This window comes from Oryctolagus cuniculus, chromosome 17, assembly GCF_051225735.1.
Source record: "Oryctolagus cuniculus isolate XC-2025 breed Fujian yellow rabbit chromosome 17, ASM5122573v1, whole genome shotgun sequence".
NCBI classification, from domain to species: Eukaryota; Metazoa; Chordata; class Mammalia; order Lagomorpha; family Leporidae; genus Oryctolagus; species Oryctolagus cuniculus.
Window position 1 is genome coordinate 18029160 of NC_142883.1, and position 26300 is coordinate 18055459.

General features: G+C 52.9%; 2 protein-coding genes and 1 long non-coding RNA gene across 5 annotated transcripts in view; 1 reads left to right on the forward strand and 2 right to left on the reverse strand.

Annotated features, from left to right (window-relative positions):
- LOC138846057 (uncharacterized) overlaps window positions 1–2890 on the reverse strand; it is a 37245-nt gene extending 34355 nt beyond the window's left edge. Inside the window, exon 1 of the long non-coding RNA XR_016223576.1 lies at window positions 2745–2890. This is a non-coding gene — a long non-coding RNA (uncharacterized LOC138846057). The remainder of the gene's footprint in view (window positions 1–2744) is intronic.
- Window positions 2891–13308: 10418 nt separating this feature from the next.
- HIGD1B (HIG1 hypoxia inducible domain family member 1B) lies at window positions 13309–16592 on the forward strand. 3 transcript variants are annotated; one of them, XM_008271625.5, is made up of 4 exons: window positions 13309–13584; window positions 15040–15190; window positions 15684–15818; window positions 16454–16592. In XM_008271625.5, the coding sequence occupies exons 1-4, from the start codon at window positions 13417–13419 to the stop codon at window positions 16516–16518; spliced, it is 519 nt and encodes a 172-aa protein (XP_008269847.1). In that variant the 5' UTR covers window positions 13309–13416; the 3' UTR covers window positions 16519–16592. The 3 variants fall into 3 exon arrangements, with proteins under 3 accessions (XP_008269847.1, XP_008269848.1, XP_002719491.2); XM_008271626.5 differs by lacking the exon at window positions 13309–13584 and adding an exon at window positions 14221–14378; XM_002719445.6 differs by lacking the exon at window positions 13309–13584 and having other exon boundaries at window positions 14488–15190.
- A 434-nt stretch (window positions 16593–17026) lies between these two features.
- The window catches only part of EFTUD2 (elongation factor Tu GTP binding domain containing 2), a 52125-nt gene continuing 42851 nt past the window's right edge, over window positions 17027–26300 (reverse strand). Inside the window, exons 15-28 of the mRNA XM_002719444.6 lie at window positions 26008–26135; window positions 25099–25292; window positions 24106–24217; window positions 23578–23718; window positions 22541–22642; window positions 21116–21198; window positions 20096–20182; window positions 19776–19902; window positions 19527–19614; window positions 18814–18932; window positions 18610–18704; window positions 18026–18179; window positions 17751–17858; window positions 17027–17432 (exon numbers count right to left, since the gene is read on the reverse strand). Coding sequence (XP_002719490.1) covers window positions 17337–17432; window positions 17751–17858; window positions 18026–18179; window positions 18610–18704; window positions 18814–18932; window positions 19527–19614; window positions 19776–19902; window positions 20096–20182; window positions 21116–21198; window positions 22541–22642; window positions 23578–23718; window positions 24106–24217; window positions 25099–25292; window positions 26008–26135 — 1634 coding nt within the window. The 3' untranslated portion in view covers window positions 17027–17336. The remainder of the gene's footprint in view (window positions 17433–17750; window positions 17859–18025; window positions 18180–18609; window positions 18705–18813; window positions 18933–19526; window positions 19615–19775; window positions 19903–20095; window positions 20183–21115; window positions 21199–22540; window positions 22643–23577; window positions 23719–24105; window positions 24218–25098; window positions 25293–26007; window positions 26136–26300) is intronic.

The window sequence follows — 26300 nt, forward strand, 5'->3', positions numbered from 1 at the left end:
GCAAACTGCGCTGGAGCTACAGCGATGCAGCCTCAAAGACAAGCTTCGACTGAGCGCTCCACTCATGGGTTCCTCACAAGACTTCATTTATCTGGAAATAATACGCTCTCTGTAAAGACATTATCTCATGCTTGTCACAGGAAAACCCTTTAGGCAGCACATTCTACAGGTACGAGAAAGAAAATAAACCTCAAGGAGTGTGTGCTGTCAGCCAACCACACTCTGCAAAACTGTAGGCCAACCAGGATTGACTATCTGGTCATTCATGCTTGAGATCTGTAGAATACAGTGTTAATAGGTGCTTACTTCCACTCATGCTAAACTTAACAGCTGTAGCAACACATTGGAAGAGCACCTGCTGACACTTAACTGATATTAACAGTTCAGAACTGTTTTCTATGTCTGAATTTCAATCAAAATCTATCTTCTCATACCTGTTCTTAAAGAAATGGTCTTATAATAAAAAAAAACAATCCTTTTCTTTGACTAATTTCTATCAGATTTTTTAATACAGGAGTAACACATGTTACTACAAGCATGAGTTCAGAAATACGTAATTATATTGTTGCATTTAATTACCCAGATTCATTAAAGAAAAAAGTAGGGAAAGGTCATTTTGGCATAGTGGGGTTAAGCTACCACCTGTGTTGCTATCATCCCTTATGGGCTATGGTTCAAGTCCCAGCTGCTCCACTTCTGATCTAGCTCCCTGCTAATGTGCCTGGGAAAGCAGTAAGAGATGGTGGGACACTTGTATGGAGTTTCAGGATCCTGTCTTCAACCTGGTCCAGCTCTGGCTACTGCATCCATTTGAGAAATGAACCAGAAGATGGCAGATCTCTCTCTCTCTCACAGTGTCTCTCCTCTCCCTGTAATTCTGCCTCTCAAATAAAGTAAATCTTAAAAAGAGGGAGCGGGTAGGTAGCAGGAATTGGCACTCATCCCTCGCTGAAGACCTGACCACATCCCATACTGGAATGTCTGGGTGTGAGTTCCTGCTCTGCTTCCAATTCAGATTCCTGCTAACACCCACCACAGCAGGTGCAGGTGATAACTCAAGTACCTGCATCCCTGCCACCCATGTGGGAGACCCAGATGGAGTTCCTGGCTGCTGGCTTTGGTCTGCCCAGGCCCAGCTGTTGCTGGAATTTGGGGAGTGAACCAGTAGATGAAGAACTCTCTCTCTGTGTTGCTCTTTCAAATAAAAGCAAACAACAACAAAGAACACGTCTCATTAATTTTGAAATGAGAACATACTTCACATACAGCAAGTTATTTCAGATTTGTCACTCTGCACTGAATTAGGCATAGGACACTGTATTTATTAAGAGAATGATCCTCTGCATTTTAATTATATATATATATATAAAATATTCCATGACCCCAATAACAGAATTGAGTCTGGAACTGGGGGTTAATCAAAGATAAAACTATACTCCACTCCTTTGGCTGCTTTATACAAATATGAGAACAAAAATTAACAAAAGATAACACCACTTATTTGCTTATGATTGATAAATCCTCTGAATTAAAGGCTAAAACTCAATTCTACCTTCATGCATAGAGAAAATTATTGGCTCCTTTGTTTTTGTTTTTTGGTTTTTTTCTTAAAAGAGAGAATTGAGGCTCTTTAGAGCCAAGTACTGATAGAAAACCAATTCTGAATTCAAACAATTTAAAAAGTTAAAAGTGCTGTCTGAAAAGCTCTGGAAAAAATGCACAATGGTTTATGACAACTAGTACATGATATCAAGTCATGACGAATCAGGACAAATATTAACAGTACTTCTGTATAACTTCTATGTCATCTCTTGCTACAGCACTCTGTGGACAAAGATCCGGCAAAATTAAAGACAGATTTGTTTACCAGAGCTTTTTACCTTTTACCCAAAGAAGTTTCTTTAATTCTGCTACTCTATAGCACCTACAAAATCCAAAGCAACTGCAATATACGTACAAGCTCAAAAACGAAATGAGCAAAGTTAACCACAATTCATGTATTTTTATAGTCATGGGCTCTGGAATTGTTTTTTTAATGGGGGAGGGGTATTTCAATCTTGTTCTGAGTAACACCTCTGTCCCGCTTAGAGGGCTCCTAAATCTTTGATTCCACAGTTATTTATGCTTTCTCCCTGCGGATCCTAATGCACTCGACAAACAGTTTTCTGCTGAGCAGGAAATGAACAGCCCCGTTCATCTGTGTAGTTTCACGGCGCTTTCTCAGACATGTTCACCCGAATGTCCACACAACACCGAGCTAACGATGCTAGATTCACCGGCACACGAGCTAACACGGCCCTGGAGCTCACCCTAGCCCGACGCACTCCACTTCACAGTCGCCGCTAACAAAATAAGGCACAATGAAGTCAACACCACCGCCAGTCCTCAAGGAACAAAGATTCCTTCAAACGATAAAACCACGCTCGCCCCAGGAAAAGCAACCCGAATCAAGACTCCGAAACAAAATCGCAACAACAACAAAAAAAGGAACCACCACCCAAACTCTGGAGCGCACAGCGCCGTCAATCTTTTCGATCCGAAGCTCCAAGCGCAGCCGCCAAGCACAACTGCCCGCAATCGCCGCGTTAGCGCCTTTTCTGAATTTCGAATCCGGAGACTCGGGAGGAAACCACACAACAGTCCCCCAAAGTTTCACCAAGTCGGGGGGAAAGTCCTTCCAAGTGGAGAAAGCGCCGTCCAGCAAGGGGCGCCGAGCCCAGCCCTCCGGCCCCCAGCCCGCCCACCTCCAGGGCGGCGGGCGTCCGGGCCGGGAGGTGATGGAGAGGGCGTCGAAGGAGCCGGCGCGCTCGGAGATGCCCGGGGCCGAGGCCGGGCAGACAAAGAGCAGCCCGCGAAGCGCCCCTAACCGCCCGGAGTTGCTGAGAGCGCCGCCCCGGTGCGCGCCGCCGGAGCCGCCCCCCGAGCCGTTTCCCTCCCAATTTGGGAACCGCGCGCCTGCGGACAAAGAGGGAGGGCGCGCCGGGGGCCGGGGCGGGACGCGGGCGGCGACGCCCCTCCAGGCGCGGCGGGAAGCCCTCGGCGGCGCCCCCTGTGGCTCCCCCAGCCCCGGCCGCGCTCCACCCCGCACCCCCGCGCCCCTCGGCCCCTCGGCGGGCTTCCCCCGCGAGTTCGCCCGCCGCCGCCCCCCGGGACCCCGCCCCGGTCGCTTCTCCTCAGCCGGCCCTGCGGTCCCCCCCTCACCGGGCGGCGAGTTTCCCCGGAGCCGCCTCCTCCGCCGGGCCTCGGCCCGTCCCGCTGGCCGCCGCCTCATGTGCCCCGCGTCGCCATCGCCGTCGCCGCCACCTTCGCTTCTCCTCCACCCGCTTCGCGGCCGCCGCCTTCGCCTCAGTCTCCAGCCGAGGCTGAAGCCGCTCCCGCCGCCTCCACCTCCCGCTCCCGCCGCCGGGACCCGCGGAGAGGCGCCTGCGCACTACACGCCGCGGTGGGGGCGGGGGCGTCCCGCCGCGGCCTGGGAGCAGGGGGCGCGCGGCACGTGGCGCTCGGGTGGGAGGGGGCGCCCGGAGCGCGCGGGCGGCGGCGCGGACTGCAACTTTGCGCGGCGGGGTCCGGGCGGTCCCCGCGGTGCCTGACGCGGTCGAGGCGCGGCGCGCGTGGCTCCCACCGGCGCGGAGACTGCACCCAGGATGGGAGCTGACCGCTCCCGGGCAGTCCATCCCTCCTGCGTGACTTGGGGGGACGGGAGTCCCGACGGCGGAGCCTCAGCATGAGCTAACGGGCTAACGGCGCCGGGAGGACACGCCTCACCTGGGGTGCCCTGGGTTGGTTCCTGGAGCCCTGGAGTTGCTGTGTGCGCTCAGCCTCTCCGTGGTCCAGCGGAACGTGGGATGCTGATGCCACGACCTGGGCTCCGGTGTGCAGCTGCTGCACGACCCCACGGGCCCTGCGTGGGGCAATCGTCCTAGTTTCCTACGGTCGTGGCTTTTAGAGGCATTCTACGTACTTTTGAGGTCCTGGACTTCTGGAACTAGAAAGACCCTAATAGGCCATTTCCTCTTAACTCCTTGCATCCCAGCAGAAAACATTTCAAAGGGCTGTCTCAAAGTCTTCACGAATAAAATCTCCATTTTTTTTTTTTTTTTTTGACAGGCAGAGTGGACAGTGAGAGAGAGAGACAGAGAGAGAAAGGTCTTCCTTTGCCGCTGGTTCACCCTCCAATGGCCGCCGCTGCAGCCGGCGCACCGCGCTGATCCTGGCAGGAGCCAGGAGGCAGGTGCTTTTCCTGGTCTCCCATGGGGTGCAGGGCCCAAGCACCTGGGCCATCCTCCACTGCACTCCCTGGCCATAGCAGAGAGCTGGCCTGGAAGAGGGGCAACCGGGACAGAATCCGGCGCCCCAACCGGGACTAGAACCCGGTGTGCCGGCGCCGCAAGGTGGAGGATTAGCCTATTGAGCCACGGCGCCGGCCCTAAAATCTCCATTTTTAAACTGCCGATTAAGAAGCCGAAAACGTCCCAAAGGCTTTAAGTAGAGCGGAAACCTGCGTAACAAAGGAAGACTGAGGCGATGGAGCCGGTACCTGGTGCCCTCCGGGTCTGGCTCGAGCATCGCGATGCAGATGGGCAGGCTCCCGTGCCGCCCTTTTGACCAGAAGAGCAGCCCAGCTCTGACAAGCGGGGCGGCGCCCTTCGGGTCCGACTCGCCCGCGGAAGCCAAGCCCTCGGGCCGCTTCAGAGGTGGGCATCTGGCCTGCTGACAAGTTTTGTTTGGCCAGAAGAATGTTTTCCAAAACTATGAGTTGTACGCCCAAATTTTTAAAATGTGGACTTCTGGATTCTGTCTAAAAAAAAGCCAAAAAGTGTGCTCCGGCGGGCTGAGCCCCTGTGTTCCGGGGCAGCTACTTGGGGGTAATGTTTGTTTATTCAGGGCAGACACCTGTCCTTCCGTTGCTTGAGGCTTTGGTCATTTGTTTGGCCTGAGTATTTGTTACTTCTCTCTGTGCTTGCTGTGGCCCATTCTGCCCCACCCCCACCCCCACCCCATCCCATTGCTCCTTTACTGATGAACTTAACTTGGCAGATGCGGGACCAGGCATTGTGGAGCAACTGGTTAAGCCCCCATATTGGAGTGCCTGGGTTCTGGTTCAAGTTCAGACGGATGGAACTCGTGGCTCCTGGCTTCAGCCTGCCCCAGCCAGGCTGCTGTTGGCATCTGGAAGTTTTCTATCACTCTGCTTTTCAAATAAGTTAAAAAAAAAAAAAAATGACAAGCGTGAAGACCCTATAGATACATGAAAATACTAAGAACATAATAACAAAAATAAAACATGACATCTTTATTTTTTAAAAAAGTGTATTTTCATTATTTGAAACAACAACAGAGACAGAGAATCTTCCATCAACTGGTTCACTCCCCCAAATGCCTACAACAGCCGGGCACAGGCCAATTCCTAACTAGGAGCCCAGAACTCAATCCAGCTCTCCCTGCAGGTTGCAGAGACCCGAGTACTTGACCCTGTGTGTATTAGCGGGAAGCTGGAATTGGAAGCCAAGCCAGTACTCAAATGCAGGCACTCAGATATGGGATGACAGGAGAGACAGAGATCTGCCAGTCACTGGTTCATTCCTCAAATGTCCTCAATGGCCATAGCTGGATCAGGCCAAAGCGGGGGAGCCAGGAACTCTATCTGGATGTCCCATTTGTGTGCCAGTGGCCCAAACACTTGGGCCATCTTCTGCTGCTTTCCCAGGTGCGTTAGCAGGGAGCTGGATTGGAAGTAGAGCAGCTGGGACATGAACCCATTCCCAAATGAGATGCAGGCGGTAGCTTAAGCCACTATGCCACAATGCCAGCCCCAAGAACAATGTGCCATTTTCAAAGTTATATGGAGTTGTGATGGCTCAAACAGCTGGGTCCCTGTAGGAGATGTGGATTTGGCAACTGGTATCCCTATGGGATGCCCAGCATTGCAAGCAAGAGCTTAACCTGCTGCTGCTGCTATTAACAATGAACTTTTCTGGCTCACTGGGCTAATCCTCCGCCTAGCGGCGCCGGCACACCGGGTTCTAGTCCCGGTCGGGGCGCCGGATTCTGTCCCGGTTGCCCCTCTTCCAGGCCAGCTCTCTGCTGTGGCCAGGGAGTGCAGTGGAGGATGGCCCAGGTGCTTGGGCCCTGCACCCCATGGGAGATCAGGAAAAGCACCTGGCTCCTGGCTCCTGCCATCGGATCAGCGCGGTGCGCCGGCCGCAGCGCGCTGGCCGCGGCGGCCATTGGAGGGTGAACCAATGGCAAAGGAAGACCTTTCTCTCTGTCTCTCTCTCTGTCCACTCTGCCTGTCAAAAAATAAAAAAAATTTTAAAAAAATTAAAAATAAAAAAAAGCAATGAACTTTTATTTTATTTAAAGATGTATTTATTTGTTTGAAAGGCAGAGTTACAGGAAGGGAGTGGCAGAGGCAGAGAGAGAGAGATCATGAATACACTGTTCCACTTCCCAAATGGCCACAGTGGCCAGGGCTGGGCCAGGCCAAATCCAGGAGCCAGGAGCTTCATCCCAGTATCCAAATAGGGGCTTGAGTACTTGGTGCCCAATTCTGCTGCCCTCCCAGGTGTATTAGCAGGTATATAGCTGGGTTGGAAGTGGAGCAGCCACTTCCACCAGACAGAGCCCATATGGGATGTTGGCACTGCAGGCAGAGGCTTAACCCACTGTGCCACAGTACTAGCCCCAAATAATCCACCTAAAAAATATATTTATTTGGAGGCCAGCGCCGCGGCTCACTGGGCTAATCCTCCACCTAGCGGTGCCGCACACCAGGTTCTATGTATTTTATTAGGCCGGCGCCGCGGCTCACTAGGCTAATCCTCCGCCTTGCGGCGCCGGCACACCAGGTTCTAGTCCCGGCTGGGGTGCCGGATTCTGTCCCGGTTGCCCCTCTTCCAGGCCAGCTCTCTGCTGTGGCCAGGGAGTGCAGTGGAGGATGGCCCAGGTGCTTGGGCCCTTCACCCCATGGGAGACCAGGATAAGTACCTGGCTCCTGCCATCGGATCAGCGCAGTGTGCAGGCCATAGCGCGCTGGCCGCGGCGGCCATTGGAGGGTGAACCAACGGCAAAGGAAGACCTTTCTCTCTCTCTCTCTCTCTCTCTCTCTCTCTGTCCACTCTGCCTGTCAAAAAATAAAAAAAAAAAAAAGAAAAATCTATTTATTTGAAAGGCAGAGTTACAGAGAGAGAAAGAAAGATAGCAAGAGATCTTCCATCCACTGCTTCACTCCCCAAATGGCCACAACTCTGGACTGGGTCAGGTGGAAGTCGGGAGCCAGGAGCTTCCTCCAGATCTCCCACATAAATGCAGGGCCCAAGGACTTGGTCCATCCTCTGCAACTGTCCCAGGAGAGAGCTGGATTGGATGCGGAACAGCCCGGACTCCAACCGACACACCATGAGATGCCAGCACTGCAGGCAGTGCCCTAACCTGCTGCACTACAGTAGCAGCCCCAGATAATGCACTTTTAAGTGGCATATTAAGACTTCAATTTCTCGTTAGGTATTATCTTCCTATAAATTCAAGAATGAACCTGCGGGGAAGACTTCCCATCATTTGTCATTGCCCATTCTTGTTTTTTTTATTTTATTTTATTTCTTATTTTATTTGTTTCTTTTTCGTGGTTAGGGGAAAATAATTTCTAAATTGTCACTACTGAGGCTGGTGCTGTAGCACAGTGGGTTAAAGCCCCAGTCTGCAGTGCCAGCATCCCATATGGATGCAAGTTCAAGTCCCAGCTGTTCCATTTCCGATCCAACTTCCTAATGTGCCTGGGAAAGCAGCAGAAGATGGCCCAAGCACATGGACCCCTGAACCCACATGGGAGACCTGAATGAAGCCCTGGTCATTGCAGCCATTTGGGAAGTGAATCAGCAGATGGAAGACCTCTCTGTCTCTATCTCTCTCTTTAACACTGTCTTTCAAATAAATAAAATAATTCTTAAGAAAAAAATAAAGTCACTACCAAGTTCACCGCAATGTCTCTTCTAGCAGGAAAGCATTTAAAGAGGGTAAAAATGAGACCCTAGGAAGCAGCTAAATTGTTTTACCTGTAGGTCGTTCAAGAAACAGAATCTCAAGACACAGGTCAGAACCCAAGGCCAGAGGCCCTTGGGCCAGGTGGTCACCAGGAACAGAAGCAGGCCTGGTTACCCATTGGAATGAGAGCTCCCAGAAGGCAGGAGCGCCGCGTGCCAGCTCCCAGGACACAGCCGGCACGTAGCAGGTAACTAGCAAGCATATACATATGGAATGAATGAGTGAATGGAAAGCTTGCCATTTCTGGAACAAAAAAGGCAGGCTATAGGAGGGAAAGAAAAAAAAAAAAAGGCCCAGTTTTTAAACAAGGAAATGGGTCTTTCCAGCGCTTGGCAGGCAGCAGCACAGTCGGGAGCTATGAGAACCACACCACTTCGAATTCACATGGGACCCAAGCAGGAAAGGATCAAAACCCTGTTTGGGAACTCGAGAGTCGCCCTGGGGCTCTGTGGTTTTGGGGACAGTAGGGTCAACTTGAAGGCTGCAGTGTGTCACTGTTTCCATTACACGCTTTCCAGGGTCCCCACTTGGTGGTAAATGCAGAGCAGACTCCTGTCTTGGAGGATGGGAGCAGAGGCCCGGAATGGTAGGACTGGGAATGTTCCCTGTTGGCAACAGGCGTCCTGCCCGCCCCAGACTGGCTGGCTGGTGAGGAAGAACGGGCAGCACGTTCCTGCTTACACCCGCAGTGGGAGGGGTATTAGCAGCTGTACAAAGCGCTCGTCTCCACTAATCCTCAGTTTCGGTTACCCTGTCTGATTCTCCCGGCCTCTGCCTACAGGAATGTGGGCTAAAGCAGATTTTTTTTTTAATAGGTAATACAAGAAGTACAGAAGGAGCAGTCCTCCCTCCCGCCATTCAGGTGTCTCCCGGTTAGCAGTTTCTTGTGCATTAACACTGGATTTTAAATTAAGGTTGGGAGCAGGCATTTGGACTGTTGGCGCCAGCTGGGATGCAAGCATCCTATATTGCAGTGCGTGGGTTCAAGTCCTGCCTCTGCTCCCAATTCCACTCCTGCTTCCTGCTAATGCAAACCCTGGGAGGCAGTAGTGATGGCTCAAGTACTTGGGTCTCTGTCATCCACATGGTACACGTGGATTATGTTCCTGGCTTCCACCCAGCTCAGCTCAGATCCCATCATTAGAGGAATTTGGGGAGTGAATCAGCAGATGGGGGTTCTCTTTGGCTTTCCTCCTCTCTCTGCCTCTCAAATAAATAAATACTTAAATTAAGACCTATGACCAACACTGTGGCGTAGCAGGTAAAGCTGACGCCTGCACTGCTGATATCCCATATGGGCACCAGTTCGAGTCCTGGCTGCTTCACTTCCCATCCAGCTCTCCAAAATGGCCTGGAAAAGCAGCAGCAGATGTCCCAAGATCTTGGGCCCCTGCACCTACATGGGAGACCCTAAAGAAATTCATAGCTCCTGGCTTCAGATTGACCCAGCTCCAGCCATTATAGCCATCTAGGGAGTGTATCAAGGATGGAGGACCTCTCTCTCTCTGCCTCTGCCTCTCTGTCACTCTGCCTTTCAAGTAAATAAATAAATCTTTAAAAAAAAAAGATGGTTGTGGGAATGAGATGATGAAATATATGTGAATCATATGTAAATTTTAAAGAATTTTTATTTAAACATTTACTCACTTGCATTTATTTTTGAAAGGCAGAGTGAGAGAGAGAGAACATCTTCTATTGGCTGGTTCACTCTCCAAATGGCTGCAACAGCCAGGCCTGGGCCAGGGTGAAACCAGGAGCCAGAACCGCATCTGCTCTCCCACGTTGGTGGCAGGGGCTCAATTACCTGGGCCATCATCTGCAGCCTCCCAGAGTGAGCGCTGGCAGGATGCTGAATCAGAAACGGGCCAGGACTCGACCCTAGGAGTTTGAGTATGGGATGTGGGCATTCCAAGTGGTGGCTTAATCTGCTATGCCAAAACACCCACCACACACTGTAAGTGGTCATACATTAGTTTTGCATTATAAAGTGGTATATGGTTGTCACCACTTTTGAGTAGATGGTTTGTTTATGTGCTGTGTGATCTGGGTGTATTAACCTCTCTGAGCCTGGATTTCCTATAAAACGGAAATTGTGAGATGGACCTGTTGGGGCTGCTGTGAGGATTAAATGAAACCTGCAAAGTGCCTGAACCATGTAGGCGCCACAGCCAGTAGTCCCCTCCTGTGGTGCGCTCTGGAGGCAGCTGGGTAACTGGGATGTTCAAAAGCAACCAACTCAAGGACCTTCACAAACATTTCTTGTTTTCTTTTTTTTAAAGGTTTATTTATTTATTTGAAAGGCAGAGTTACAGAGAGGCAGAGGCAGAGAGAGAGAAAGACAGAGGTTTTCCATCCGCTGATTCATTCCCCAGATGGCCACAAGGGCTGGAGCTGCTCCGATCTCAAGCCAGGAGCCAGGAGCTTCTTCCGGGTCTCCCACACAGGTGCAGGGGCCCGAGCGCTTGGGCCATCCTCCACTGCTTTCCCAGGCCACAGCAGAGAGCTGGATCGGAAGTGGAGCAGCCAGGACTTGAATCGGCACCCATGTGGGATGCTGGCACTGCAGGTGGCCTCCACAAACATGTCACATTTGTCATCTAATACAGTAGTCCCTACTGTTTTCCTGTGTGGCTCAGAACTGCTCCTTCAAAGACATGATTCTGTAACATCAGTGACGACCACAGCCCAATTCCATCTCCCACCACCCTACTCATGTCCTCTCTCTCTCTCTCTCTCTCTTTTTTTTTTTAAAGATTATTTGTTTGAAAGAGAAAGAGAGAGAGAGAGAGAGTATTCCATCCGCTGGTTCACTCCCCAATTGGCTGCAATGGCACAGTTGCACCGATCTGAAGCCAGTAGCCAGGAGCTTCTTCCACCCATATGGCATGCCGGCACTGCCGCTATGCCACAGAGCCAGTCCCTACTCGTGTCCTCTTGACGTATTTCGTACAAATTTTTAATTTCTTGAGACAGCCCTTGCTCTCATACACTGGTTCACTCCTCAAATGCCCTGCCTGTTGGCAGACACCAGGAATCCAATCCAGGTCTCCTTCCATGTTGAGTGGCAAGGACCCAATCACTTCAGCCATCACTACTGCCTCCTAGGGTGAACAGTATCAGGAAACTGGAATCCGGAGCAGACCCGGACTTGAACCCAGGCACTCAGATATGGGATGCAGATGTTTTAGCCACTAGGCCAAACACTGGCCCTCAAGATTTGTGGGCACTGAAAGCACTTTCCTGGCCCTCAGGCTGCCCTTGGACAAATGCTACAAGGTCCTTGGAACCTAATGTCTTTAAAGAGAGGAGTGCTGACACCCTCCCCACCCCAGGTACCTCCTAGAGGCTGCCTCAGCCTCGCCATGTTATCTAGAAACATCCACTGCCCCCGCCTGTCCCTGTTACCCTGCTCTTTGTCCCTCAGATTCCCCTGGACAGGACACTCTGGCCTACTGTGTTCTCCAGCCCCATTCTCACTCCAGCTGGGAGCACCCTTTGTGCTGCTAGTTCATTCTCCATCATCCCAGGCGCAGCTCAGGGTAGAAGCTCCGGGTCAATTCCCTCCTCTCTGGTGACTCAGCTCCTGTAGGCTATGCGGAACAGAACTGTGCCTTAGATTGTGTTCAGAGCCTCAAGAGTTAGTGTCCCCCTCCTGTCCCTTCCCCTTCAGTGCAAGAGGGAGAACAGGCCTGAAGCGTCCGGCTAGGATGCAGAGGCCCAAGCTTGGGGCAGGGTGGCCAGGGAGGGATGGGATGGGTGTGAATTTGGTTACCTTCCTGTATGCGGCCGGGGCTTTCTGCTTTTCTCCCAGCCTCCAGCCAGTGGACAGGGAATTCTAACAGCCATCTCTTGAGCCCTTACAGTAAGCACCCCCCTCCCGGGGGTAGAGCCTACCTCCAGCTTGAGAGACACACTCACAGCTTCAGTGGCATAACCAGTGTTTGGAGTGGTTGGTCTAATTGATTCCACAGCTGACTCTGGCCTACGCTAATCTTTCTGCATCAGTCATTTAGACCCCTCAAAACCGGAATTTCTTTTAATGTGACCTGATTTGGAAGAGAGATTTTCTAAGCAAATCACTAAATGTAGAAATATTTAAATGGAAACCATTATTGAAGACTTGGCATATTAACAAAAATGATGCTATCCCAATGTTATCTTATCTGTTTGCTAAAACAGGACTCTGTTCTTTGGAAGTTTTAGTCACTGTATGTTCTCACAAGGTTTGAAATAAAAAGTAATCTTATTTCTCCTGTTTCAACACTTGCTCTCCACTTTGCATACATTCTCCCAACAGTCCAGAGTGGTTAGATTAGTCTTGGGGAATGGTTTGAAGTCAGGTCCTGGGGCACGTGTTTGGTGCAACGGGTAAGATGCCACCTGGGAGACCAGCCTCCTGTACTGGAGTGTTTGAACTTCTTGCACCCTGGAGGCAGCAGGTGATAGCTCAAGTGGCTGGGATCCTGCCAACTCCATGGAAGATGCAGACCGAGTACTAGGCTCCTGGCCCAGGCCGGCTGTTCTGGGCATTTGGGGAGTGAACCAGCAGACAGATCTGTGTGTCCTGCCTGTCCTTCTTTGCTTTAACTGAGAATAATTTGTTTTTGAAAAGTCTTGTCCCTTTTCTATCACTTACTGTAACTGAACCTCAGTTTTTTTTGTCTGTGAAATGGGGATAAAATAAGCAGTCTACATAAAGCAGTTAGCACACTGCTTGACCCATATAAAGTGTAAGTCACAGAACTGTAATGGTTTTCTCAGCCCTGGACTGATGGGAGAACCAACCCAGTCTCAACAGGGAGAAGTGGAACTTTGCTCTCCAGAGCCTGCTCCATTTTTTTTTTTTTTTTTGATTTTTATTTATTTATTTGAAAGGTAGAGTTGCAGACAGTGAAAGGGAGAGACAGAGAGAAAGGTCTTCCTTTCGTTGGTTCACTCCCCAGATGGCCACAACTGCGCCAATCTGAAGCCAGGAGCCAGGTGCCTCTTCCCGGTCTCCAACATGGGTGCAGGGGCCCAAGGACCTGGGCCACCCTCCACTGCTGTCCCAGACCATAGCAGAGACCTGGATTGGAAGAGGAGCAACCTGGACTAGAACCAGTGCCCATATGGGATGCCGGCGCTGCAGGCGGAGGATTAACCTACTGCACCATGGCGCCGGCCCCCGCCTGCTCCATTCTTCAAAGGGCTTGGGAGTCTGCCACCCCGTAGTCTCTGGTCTGGACCAGTAAGCCCACGGATCACCCAGGTCCTGAGAATTCAGGCTCCTGCTGGGACCTGGTGTGTGTGAAAGGCTGGGAGGAGAGTTCCCATGGACAGCGGGGCTACGTGACGGCCCTGGGGAATCACTGTGACCCTGGGACTCTGCCTAGAGCCATGAGGGCTGGGGAGAGAAAGAGGCTCATCAGCTGCTGGACAAATCCCCCCTGCCAAAAAAGCCCATGCAGCATGGACACATGGGCTGAGAGTCATCGGGGAAAGGACAAAGGCCTGGGATGGAGCGGGACTCTCCACAGGGCACCCCGATTGCTCCCCGCTTGCGTAGTAAGTACTCTTCTCCCGGCCTCCTCAGGGGAGCCATGATTGGCCAGCCCCGGGGAGGTGAGAGTTGCAGTTGGCCAGATCTGGGTTCAGAGCATGGCGCTGTCATTTTCCTGCCGTGTGTTCCTGGGTGTGCCACGCAGCCTGCTTTGTGAACTACTTACCAAAGAGAAAAGTTGAGGGATCTGAAATACAAATATCGAGACCAGTCCAATGCTAATGCCAGCCACTGTCATCCTGTCACCGGAGTGGGCACTGGCCCCACAGGCGGCAGAGAGCTCTGGAGCCCCGAGGGATGTCCCATTGGTTTCTAACTCTGGACAGATCTCCTGGGCCCAGAAAGCAGTGCTGGAGGGATCAAGACGGAGACCATTGAGACTGTCTCCCACAGTTGGGGTGTCTTACTGACATGCACACCGAGGCAGTGTAACTTGTGTGTGTATGTGTGTGGGGGGAGACCAGGATCTCTGCCAGTCCCTGCTTGTGTATCACAATCCCCATTCCCACAGTGTCTGATGCAGCCACTCCTGTCCAGAGATCCAGCCTAGCTGGAGCTCCCGCCATCTGGTCTAACATGCCTTCCCAGGGCCCGGAGCTCAGCAGACGGGGGGTTAAGACAAATGTCCTGTCCTATCTCCTCCCCTTGCCTCTCTCACTTCAAAGTCTCCATAAAGTCCAAGCTGCTGCTTCCTTGACCCCATAGTGGCGGCTCCCACCACAGCTCTTGACCGGTTCAGAACAGCAGATGCTCGGTCCCGGCGTGGCTGCGCACTCTCCACTTTCTAGCCTCTCCTAGGGTAAGAACCAGCATGCTAGGACTGGGGGCCACCGGGACAGGAGGGGCAACCAGAAAAAGTTGACTCAAGCAGGATGGGTCTCAGAAGACCTCCCACTGGTGTAACTCCTGGTCTCAGTCTAGTCTGAGTGAGAAGAGCGCACAAGTTCCCAGCCCAGCGAGGGAGGTAGAAGACTGATAACTGGGGGGCTGGCAAGGAATAGGGAAGCAGTTCAAGGACTGAAGTGTGTCCCTTTAGTATCCATGTGCAGAAACAAGGCAGCTTATAACAAATCAATGTCCGGTCACTGGAATCTGTGGCTCTGGCTCCCTGGGGACAGAGCCTGCTCTGCAGCCCTCTTAGAAGCAACTGTCACAGACCCAAGACTACGGGGACTCCAAGATTCAGGCCCTGTGCCTTCTGCTCTCATCTGTGGATTTTTCCAGCTGTTTTTCTTGGCTCAAGGATTACACCGAAGTGTAAAGTCGGAATAAGCGAGGGAAGAGGCAGATGTTAGGAAGGAGACATGGAGAAAGTGGCTGCTGGTGGCCCAGCACCCGACACAGGACACCCGGGAGGGGCATCTTTTCAAGGAGAGGCTGAGCTGGGCATGGTGTGGCTCGCAGCAGTTAACCCCCTCCTTCCCACTCTGGAATTTTTACTGTGGGGTGCCTCCTTCCAGGACTGGGCTGAAACCTACGGATCCCAGCTGTCGGCATCGGGGTCCACAATCATGTCTGCTAACAAAGGCTGGTGGGTGCCACCTGAGGGCGAGGAGAGTGTTTCTGGAAAGTTCCTGAGGAAGACCAGGGAGTCTCCGCTGGTGCCTATAGGTAAGCAGGGAAGGGAATGGGGGCAAGGCGTTCGTGCATCTGAGTCTTTTCAAATAAAGCACAAGTCAGAGAACTCATCTGGTCCTGCACACTGAGCAAGGTAACAGCAGCAGAGGTGCCAGGGACAAGCCTGACAATGACATGAGGGAATCTGGATGGGCAGAGGTGGTGGCTGGCTGAGTGCATGGGACACAGGGGTCCCAACACCAGCCTCAGCATGGGCAGGCTCAGATACATACCAGGATGTGGGTGCCGGCAGAGGGTGAAGGACCCAGAGCAGAGCTAAGTGGGGACGGTGCATGACAACGATGGGCTATCATCTGTACACGGGGGAGGGAGTCACTTTGAAAATGCCGAGGGGAAGCTCATCTTCCAGGGGTACTCCCCCACCCTGAACCTGCAGGAGAGTGGCTGTTTACCTAGTGCCGCATTTCTCATCGGGGAGCACTATGCCTCGTGGCTGAGGCCAGGAGGTCTTGTGCTCTGCCCACAGGCTTAGGAGGCTGCTTGCTGGTGGCAACTTACAGGATTTATCGGCTGAAGGCTCGGGGGTCCACCAAGATGTCCATACACCTGATCCACACCCGAGTAGCAGCACAGGCCTGTGCCGTGGGTGCCATTATGCTAGGTGAGTAGGTTGGTGGGGTCCCAGGAGAATGAGGGCAAAATAGATTAGGCAAAGTCTGGCTCTGAGTCCTGACAGTGGAAGGGACTGCGACTTCAGTTCCTGCTCCTTGCACCAGGCTCTCCATCAGGCCTGTGGGGACAACCTGGACACAGAGCCATTTCCAGGGTTCCCTGTTCAACCTCCTATCCCTGGCCTAAGGTGAGGGTATGCAGCCCGTTCCGACAAGATGCCCCAGAGGGATAGAGTCACGCGGCAGGATGTACACACTCCAATTCTCTTCCTCCCGGGATTAGAGAGCAGAGAGCTACTCGTTGAGTGACAGTGGACAAATCCCGCTCACCGAGCCTCAGTTTTCCCACTAAACCCTAACCGTGGTCACCCCTCGCCTGCCTGCTTCACAGGTTTCTGTGAGGTTCCCCCAGACAATACGCAGGAGCGCTCTGTCAGGTGGGCTGTTTGCCCGGGCTGCCTGGTCAGATGTTGGAGCAGCTGCTGGCACCTGGGGCAGAAAGACGAGTGAGGCAGCTGGGCTCTTAAGGGAACGGCTGTAGACCGAACCCCAGGGACACCTGGGAGAACCAGCGCACAGGTGCAGGGCTCCATGCCAAGGGGCCTTTCTCCTTCTCCCTACACAGGCGCTGTGTACACAATGTACCGAGATTACAGCAAGAGGACAGCACCGGATGCTGGGGAGAAGTAGACTCACGGGGACCGGGGTAGTCAGACTTCTGCAGCAATCCCTGTGTGCTCCTAATAAAGAAGTCTTGTGGAAAAGCAACAGTCTCTTCTTCATGGGCAGAGAAAAGAGTAAGGGACCCATGGTGGTGGCTGGTGAGAGGACCTAGAAAAATGGCCACAAATCCAAGTGCTCTGGCCCCTAACTCCAGGGCAAGAGAGATTCTTAAGAGGTAGCAGTATCCTGAGGAGGTGTAGCAGGCCTCGGAGCCCGGCAACCCAACCAGCTCATACACCTCAGGTCCCACCAGAGCAGCATGGCGTGGGTGGGAGGGTGGGGGCATGCTCAGGGGACCATGGAGTTCGGAGGCAGGAAGGAGCCTACAGCTGGGAGCAGAGGCAGTGAAGCCTCAAGGGAGATGACGTACATCCAGAATGTAGGGGCCAGGACTGGACGGGATGTGGGGGTGGGGATGAAAGAGGCACAAGGCAGAAGTCGGAATGTTCTGTTCACTTACGAACCATGGCTAAGGTTGAACTTGTAAAAATAAATTCCATGTTATTCCAAAGACAGGGCCCCTTGGAGTTAAACACTTTCATCCTTCTCTTTCCTTGAGCCCAAGTTCCTCTTTTTCTTGGAAATGGAGCCAGGTGGAGGCCACAGAAGAAACATGAGGGAACAATGCTCCTCCCCTACTGGGGCTCTGGGTTGGAAGTCCGTGGGCTTTTCAAGGCGAGCACAGTGTTTCCAGGACACTTTCTGACAAGGTGAAGGGCCCAGCAGGCCTCAGCCTCAAGCCCGGGAGCCGCACCTACGGCAAGCAGTGTCAGCAGGCCCCACACTCACATGGGGTAATTGAGCACAACATCCTGTTTGGCAAGCTCCAGCAACATAGGGTCGTCGAAGAACTTGCTGATGCTCACGTCTTCACTCAGGCCCTGCAGAGAGTGGGAGAGACGTGAGAATGAGGCCTACGGGGGCTGACTGGCTGGGGCCATCCAAGACCTATGCTTGCAGGGGAGGCTGCAGGGCTACAGGGGCTCATCACAGCTGAGGGGAAGGCCCTCCTTTCCTGGCCAGACTGGGCCCCAGGTCTGGCCACACGAGGAGTTTCCAGATCGCACCTGTCTACATGCAATAAACTGTTGTCAGTCTACAGGCCCTTGGGAAAGGGCTCAAGGGAAAAATGGAGAGACCCAGCTCCTGCTGAGCCCTAGGGGAGTTGAGGGTTGGTAATGGGCCTGAGGGACACACACCTTCCTCCGACGGGTTTTGATCATGAATTCTCGGGCCAGGTGAGGGGCTGGCTGGGGCTCCAAGGGGCGGATGACAATGCTCTTGTCCAGGGGATCACCGGGTACAATCTGAAAGGCAAGGGGGATTCAGGTGGTGTCCAGGCAGCCTTCCCAGAGAAGTCAAGCCCCAGAAGCAGGGCTCTTCTCTAGGAAGGCAGGGCTTGCAAGGGGAACAGGGCAAAGGTTAGCCTTGTGGGGTGGGAGGCCACACCTGCTGGCCTGAACAGCTTTCTCACCTGCCAGTGGTGGAAGACAGACAGGGAAAAGGCCTGTCCCTGGGTATGCGTCCGGAGATCAGTTTCAAACCCAAAAGAATCAATGGCCGGGATGAAAGCTTTGATGGTGTAGAGTGGCGAGCCTGGGATGGGTGCATCCTGAGTCACGTGTCCCCTGCGATGGAAAAACAAAGGCTGAGGCCTTGGCTGTGCAGAAACCAAAAGCCAAACTGCAGTGTGGCTTCTGCTGCCCCAGATGCATTCCAGCTTGGAGCTCCCAGAGTAATTCTCTGTGGAAGTCAAAGGGACAGCAACCTCTGGGCAGAACACGGGAGTGGGGACACTGAAGGGACAGGGTGCTACAGACTTGCTTCAGCACCCAGCACTCTCCACCAGGGACTCTCTGGGAGTGGGGGTGGGGGCTCAGAGGAAATCTCAAATTGTAACCTGGAGTAAAGCTCGTCGCTTTCCTATTTCTTCTAGAAAGTACACTCACTGGGTCTGGAGAGGGGAGGGGAGTCCCATCTCTCCCCCAGCACAGCAGCTGCTGCTTCCTGTACCCTCTGGCTCCCAGCACTCCCCCTAAGACATCCAGAGCTACTGACCTGCGCCTGGCCAGGACAGTGTAGACGGCAGAGACACAGTCTGCAGGGGCCTGGACCTCTACAAAGTAGTAAGGCTCCATCAGACGAGGAGTGGCCTGCAGCGGAGAGAGAAACGGCTCTTCAGCTTGGGGGGTGTAGGCTTGAGGCCGCACCAAGCTCGGTCTTCCAATTAATCCACTGTCCAGGAAAGCCCCAGTCTCTTACCATGAGGAAGGCGGAGTAGACGACTCTCCTGGCCGTGGGGATGATCTGGCCCCCACCCCGGTGCAGGGGCTCCTGGGCAACCACTGCATCCAGGATCTTAAACTTGACATTTCGAATCACTGGAAAGGAGATGCAGACAGCTGCCTGAGGAGGGCTCTGGGGCGAGTCTCCAGGGCATCCAGACCAACAGTCTTGCTACATCACAGCTGTCTCACAGATACCAAAGACACAGCACAAAGAGCAGGGCGTTCCAAAGAGATAGGCAAGGCCTGGCAAAGAGGTCTGAAGGTGAACTGTGCTCCTAGTGTTTGCCTCAGGCCATGCTCAGACATGTGGGGCTTTCCTAGACAGCACAAGACACTGAAATTTGTTTGGATAAAGAGTATCCAATTGCTAACTTGGTCCCACGGACAATAACTTGGTCCCATGGTCTAATCTTTGTCCATAAACCACTCCAACCTCACTGCCCTCTTGGTATCTCTCCTCAAACACACTCCAAGTCAAAGCCTTCCCAGGAAGGAGGAGAAAATGTCAGTCAGGATGCATCCTAACTGCGGCACCAGGGCAGGGGGAGGAAGGGAGGAAGCTGGCCCAGCACAGGGGATGGCCCTGGGTGCCCCACACTGCTTCACCTGCCAGGCCTCAAAGCTGGCGGGCCCACCCTAGCTGCAAGGTCCCTGAGAACTGGGGCGGGGAGGTGCTGACAGACTTACACTCATCACAGAGGGGCCCCTCCCGGGTTCCCCACTGGAAACCCTGGACGATGCTGTCCTTCACTGAGCCAAGAAGAGCCTTGTCCACCTGCAGAGAAACATGGGAGCTCCTTAGCAAGCTCCTGTCAACAGCCCGGGAGTTGAGGGAGAGGACACGCACAGCCACTAAGAGGATCCCCTCCATCACCAGAGGACACAAAAAGCTTCCGGGAAGACAGCACCCCAAGGTTCCCATCAGTTCTGCTGTACCTCCGAGGGCAGGGTGTCATCCACCAAGATGTTGGGGCCGGTGGCATCAGGGCCGAAAGCCCAGATGGAACGGGCAGCCAGCAGATCCCAGTCGTACTTGGTCTGGAAGAACTCTCCCAGCTTCTTCCTGGGGGAAGGAGGGAAATGGGGGAAACTCAGCAACAGACAGCTCTGTGACTGCTGGCTCCTGGGGACCTTCCCTCTCTGCAGTCACCTCGTCCCACCCACACCGTGCTGAGCAAACAGCAAAGGGGGATACGCGTGGCTTTGCAGAGGAGCTTGTGGGACTCGAGACCGGGCAGGTAAGCTGCATTCCCCACCTGTTCCATGTGATCTGGACCACCTCGTTCTCTATGTCCTCGGCAAGGCCCTTCTCCAGAGGCTCGGCTATCATGGTGATCTTGTTCCTGGCAGGAAGGACACGGGTTATGAGGGGTCGTAGGACTGGTGCGAGGGATAGCTAAGGGGTGGCAAAGTGGACAGCCAGGCAGGGATGTTTGTGCAAGCCGAAGGGGCAGGGAAGAGCAAAAAGGGCTCATCTTCTCTTTTCATTTGAATCTTTTTTTTTTTTTTTTTAATTTTATTTATTTACTTGAAAGGCAGAGTTAAGAGAGAGAGGTGGGGTGGGGGGACAGACATCCATTCACTGGTTCATTCCCCAAATGGCTGCAACAGCTGGAGCTGGGCCAATCTGAAGCCAGGAGCCAGAAGCCTCCTCCGGGTCTCCCACATAGGTGCAGGGGCCCAAAGACTTGGGTCATCTTCCACTGTTTTCCCAAGCTTTCAGCAGGGAGCTGGATCAGAAAGTGGAGCTTCAAATCGGTTCCATATGGGATGCTGGCGCTGTAGGCCAGGGCTTTAACCCGCTGCGCCCCAGTGCTGGCACCCCCTACCTGTTTTTAAAAGCAAAGTTTGGGGGCCAGTGCTGTGGCATAGTGGGCAGAACTGCTGGCCCCAGTGCTGGCATCCCATATGGGCGCTGGTTCGAGTCCCAGCTGCTCCACTTCTGATCCAGCTCTCCACTGTGGCCTGGGAAAGCAGTGGAAGATGGCCCAAGTCCTTGGGCTCCTGCACCATGTGGGAGACCCGGAAGCCCCTGGCTCCTGGCTTCGCATCAGTTCAGCTCCATCATTGCTGTGAATTCTTAGGTGAAGAATGCCACAGCACCCTGTCCAAAGGCACAGGCGGGCAGCAGGGGAGTGAGACACATGTACCCTAAATGTCCGCCCATCCCAAGACTCAGACGGCTCTGCCTCCACAGCCCGGTGCTGGGGTGGAGCTGGGGGGGAGGGTGTGCCCATTAAGCCATCAGTCCCAGGGACGCTGAGCCCCCAGCTTACTTCTTATTGGGCGTTTCAGCAAAGCACTTGAGGGAGGATGTTTCCACCACTGTCTCACAAAACGTGACGACGGGGTCGGCCACCTGGGAACAAGACAAAGCAGGGAGGTGAGGCCTGTGTGTTGGAAGGACAGCCATCCACCCTGAATTCTGAAGCTCCCGGCACTCCCTGTGAGAACCACTTCCTCCCACCTCCTGCCTTCATCAGCACGAGTGACAAGCAGCACAGCAGCCGCTCAAAACCCTCATCTGCACTTTGCTGAAAGGTCTGAGAAAACTTAGTGTAATCAAGAAGCGATATTCCCAAGCCAAGAGCAATTAGGGGACCAGCAGGGGCCTTAATTATAGTCTTCTGGAGTAGCTCTCAATATCTACTTGCCGGTCCTCCACCAGCACTGAATGACCCCTGTGGGTCTGACAGGACTGGTGCTGGGGACCCACTGGCAAGCACCCACTCCACGTTCACCCTCTTAATGCCTGTGTGCATAGCACCCCTAACACTCCCACATGATCTGCTGCCGGGAAACCCTCTGGCCAATGGCCTCAGCCCAGGGCACACCATTATGAAAGGGGTGTTAAGGGCATGTGTCCCCAGCACCACAGGGCCTTGGAGAGAATACGCATCTGAAGCAGCAGATGGAGGCCAGCCAGTGCTTGTTTTCACTGCGAGGCTATGTCAGGACTGGACTCTGAATCCAGGGGAGCCAGTCCCCACTCTCTCCTAACCCACTGAGCCCTAATCACCAGACTGTGCAATGATTTTCCCAACAAAGCACCAAGAGTAACTCTGCCTTGAGAACCTTGACTTTAAACTTGTATGACACCAAGACCAAGCCAACAGGAGGCAGCAAGCCTTCTGACAACTTCCCACAGAAGGAGCTGCATGGCCGGCGCTGCAGCTCAATAGGCTAATCCTCCACCTAGCAGCGCCAGCACACCGGGTTCTAGTCCTGGTCGGGGCGCCGGATTCTTTCCCGGTTGCCCTTCTTCCAGGCCAGCTCTCTGCTGTGGCCAGGGAGTGCAGTGGAGGATGGCCCAAGTCCTTGGGCCCTGCACTCCATGGGAGACCAGGAGAAGCACCTGGCTCTTGCCTTCAGATCAGCGCGGTGCGCTGGCCGCAGCGCGCTGGCCGCAGCGCACTTGCCACGGCGGCCATTGGAGAGTGAACCAACGGCAAAGGAAGACCTTTCTCTCTGTCTCTCTCACTGTCCACTCTGCCTGTCAAAAAAAAAAAAAAAAAAAAAAAAAAAAAAAAAAAAAAAGAAGAAGAAGGAGTTGCAGACCATGCTTTTCACCAGCAGAGCTGCTCCAGTGGACCCCTCTCCTCTCCCTTGGAGCTTCCAGGGAGACGGATGGTTTGGTTATGGTGAAACAGTCTGGATCTGTGGGCCCACCAGCTCCTGGCCAGGCGTGGGGACTACTGTACCTTGATGTCAATCTCTGAATACATCTTCCGCAAGTCATGCATCACACAGTCCAGGTAGAGCTCCCCAGTGCCCAGGATCACATGCTCACCAGACTCCTCCACCTGCAACACAGCAGCCTGGTGGTTACAGCAGGAACTCTTTAGACCAGCAAGAGCAGACACACCAGCAGCAAAGCCAGGACCCAGAAGAGGAGGAGCCCACGCTACCATGACAGTCACTGTTCAGCGTCAGTTCCACCCCCTTCAAGGTTTGGTGGGAAACATCTATCAGTCGGTCGTCAAGACTCCAGCACCACTTGGTGCGAGGTCACTCATTTAGTTCCCATCTTAGCTATTTAGGGAAAACCTTACCCTATGTCCATGGATACAATCTACTCCTTTAGCCCTGATCAACTACTCAAAACATATGCTGGCAGGCTTAAGGCTGTACAAGGATCAAAGCAACTAATTTTCCTGTCTATCTCTCCTGGAAAATTAGTTCAAAAAGCAATGTCCAATAAAGTTCTTTTTCCTACGTAAAGATATTTGGGGGGACTGACATTGTGGTATATGGGTTAAGCCGCTGCATGTGATGCTGGCACCCCATATGAGCACTGGTTTGTGTCCCAGCTGCTCCATTTTTTATTCCGTTAGCTCCCTGCTAACGCATGTGGGAAGGCAGAGGAAAATGGCCCAAGTAGTTGGGCCCCTGCACCCACATGTGAGACCTGGATAGAGTTCCTGGTTCCTGGCTTTGGCCTGGCTGAGTTCCGGCCGTTGCAGCCATTTGAGGAGTGAATGAGCAGATGGAAGATCTCTCTAACTGCTTTTCAAGTAAATAAATAAATCTTTAAAAAAAAAAAAATTTAATGATTTGGGGAAAACACACACAGACACATATACACAGAGTCCTTGTCCTGCCTTTAAATGATGGTAAAAGGCACAGTCTGTTTCTGGTATAGGTGGCAGGAAGCAGTGGATCAGAAACACCTGACGGCAGGGAAGTGGGGGGCGGCACAGGCCAGTTAGCCAGGTAAGGAGTGCTCTTGCAAACCTACCTTGGTGGTGAGGGATGGATAGCTCTTGTTGACTTTGCGCAGGCCGTCGAGCATCTTGGGGAGCTCTGATGGGTTGACGGGCTCCACGGCAATCTTAATAACAGATGTAGTATTGAACTTCAAGGGCCGGAAAATCTGAGCCTGAAATCAAAATGCAGAGGAGTGAAGGCATCTGCCTGCACAGGCCCAGCAGGTGCAGACCTGAGGACTTGCTGAAGGCCAGACTATTCCCCAGCCAGGAGTCACGATGCTGAGGGCATCCTGAAAGGCATTTATCCCCATGTATTTCAGCAGGAAGAAGAGAAGAAGAGAAGAACAAAGGCCACTCCTCCTAATCCCCAACATCTGAGCCGAGTACAGGGAAAATCCAGCAGGGTCAGATCTAGAATGCTGGGGCCTGGCACCAGGAAGCCACAGTGACTCTGACTTGGGCCCCTGTGAGTTCTGCGGCTTGGTGCTCATGTGTGCCATGGTTCCTTGGGACATGACAGCTTAAGCCAGTCCAGCTGGACTTTTGAGAAACTCTACCTCCTCATTGCCTCGGGGTTCAGTTATGGTTGCCGTCTTCACAATTGGTTGATCAACACCTTCAATCAGAACCCAGTTGCCTGCAGGAACACGGTTCACCTCAATGTGGTACCTGGAGTAAAATCCAATCATTAGCAACAGCATTCACTCCACCAAAACACACCAAGCACTTGTCATGTGCCAGCCACAAGTCGGGAGCAGGGGTAAACAAAACAGACACTTTCTAGCAAGGGAGAGAACAAAAACTACATAGCTACACAGGTGCAGTAACAAACCCATACATGCTTTAGAGAAGACGGCAAAGCATTGAAGAGGATGCAACAGGGAACTCTAATTCCAACTGGAAGTTCATGGTTAAGAGCTGCTGCCCAAGGTGATGGAGATGCCGAGAGCACTGCAGAAGGCGCTGTAACCGCCCTAGCTCTGCCTTCTAGGGAACAGGTGGACTCGGAGGAAGAACAAGTAGCCATGCTGGAAGGCACAGCACCACATCAGGCAACAGGACTGCCTGGGTTCCGCCTGCCAACTGAGATGCCAACCTCAAACTGACAAGCTGCCCAGAGGCCCAAGCTAAGCTCGACTCTGCAGACTAGGATGCTCAAGGCATCCAGCAAAGACTTCTAATTTGGTCAAAGAATAAACAGCGGAGGGTGGGAAACAATTTCTTTTGGGAATAAGCATGAAGGTTATAATAAGCCACACAAAAAAAGGAAATGAGAGGATTAAGAAGGAAATCCTGCTACAAAGTTTATACAGTCATCTAAATCATAGAGGCAAAGCTTTTGGCATTATCCCAGTAATGGCTGCCTTTTAACCTAGCTACCTGGAGTAGTGACAGTCAAAGTCAAGTGGCCGGATGAAGGTGGGTCATCTCCTCCCCTAACTGTATGGAGCCAGGAAGCTCTTGTTTCCAAGGAGGACCACCCCTCGCAGCTCCCTGGAGCAGTCCCGGGACAGACTGAAGCCTGCTCTGTAGGTTCTGGATGGCAGTACCTGGCCACGGAGATCCAAAGGCGGCCCACAGTGCATATCTGAGAGTCCTCCTCATCCTCCAGGGTATAGTTCTCCCCCAGCACCTTCACAGGCTGCCCAGCATGGATGGTGCCACTCAGCACGCGCCCAAAGGCGTGAAACTGAACTCCATCATCTGTGCTGTACATCTTGGTTGTGTGGCACATCAGCGGACCCTAGAGGAGGGGAGGGAGTGCAGCTTTACCACACATACACACACACAGCCCTCTGAGTGGGCACCACCCTCTCACGCCCCTCGACAGTGATGATATGAGCTCCGAGACAGCAACCCAGACCTATAGAGGAAGATGTGAGCTCCCAGGAAAATTCTAAACGTAGAAGACACAGGCATAGTAAAAAAGTATTTTTTCTCCCCAGGAAATGAGGCGATGAAGCAGGTTTAGGATGGCAGATTGGCACCACTGGCAAGATAATTTGCCTTAAATTCCCTCTGAAGACTAACTCCCAATTCTACACTGGCTGCATGATTATGATGAGTAACTTAAATTTACTAAGGAATGTCTCGGAAAGGTTTTTAGAAGCCATGGCTGATGAGATTATCTACTGCTGGTCGGGTCTTCACTATCTGCCAGGCACCATGCTAAACACAATGGTAACCCTCCCTCAATCTGCTTAATTCTCCTAGCAAGCACTCATTATTATTACCCTCACTTTACAGCACAACACCTTGAGATGCAGGAAGTTCCAGTAGCACTCCCTAGGCTGCAACACAAGCAGCGGCAACACTGGGCTTGAATTCAGGCCTGACTATGCTCATGGGAAGGGGCAGGAAGGCTGAGAAAGAGGGCATTCATTATTCCTGTGACCAGAAATCAGCATTTCCATGAAAGTGGGGGAAAAGCAGAGAACTAGGGGGCCAGGTTCCCTTACGTCAGGGTCACAGTCACTCATGGCCTCGCCGAGGTCAGAATCCACACCCCCAGTGTAGGTGTGCTCGATCTTGGGCTTGGCGCCCACTTTTGGAGAAGGGATATGCTGTACACACATGTCCACGAAGCCTGTGGAGGGAGAAGAGACAGCAGTTACTACCCACTCTCACAGGGGAGTGAGCAAGAGCTACAAATCCACGCTGGATGGTGCAGCTCCAGAAACTATGAAACTAGGATTCCAGGAAGAAATGATGCCTCTTTCCTGGGAATATGCTGCTGAGAGCTGGAGGCATA

Bases quoted from the DNA above. Each gene is read 5' to 3' on its own strand.
- HIGD1B (XM_008271625.5), top strand. From the start codon at position 13,417: ATGAGGGCTGGGGAGAGAAAGAGGCTCATCAGCTGCTGGACAAATCCC. The intron at 13,585-15,039 runs GTAAGTACTCTT...GCCTCCTTCCAG, and splicing joins GATTGCTCCCCGCTTGCGTA to GACTGGGCTGAAACCTACGG. The intron at 15,191-15,683 runs GTAAGCAGGGAA...CTCTGCCCACAG, and splicing joins GTCTCCGCTGGTGCCTATAG to GCTTAGGAGGCTGCTTGCTG.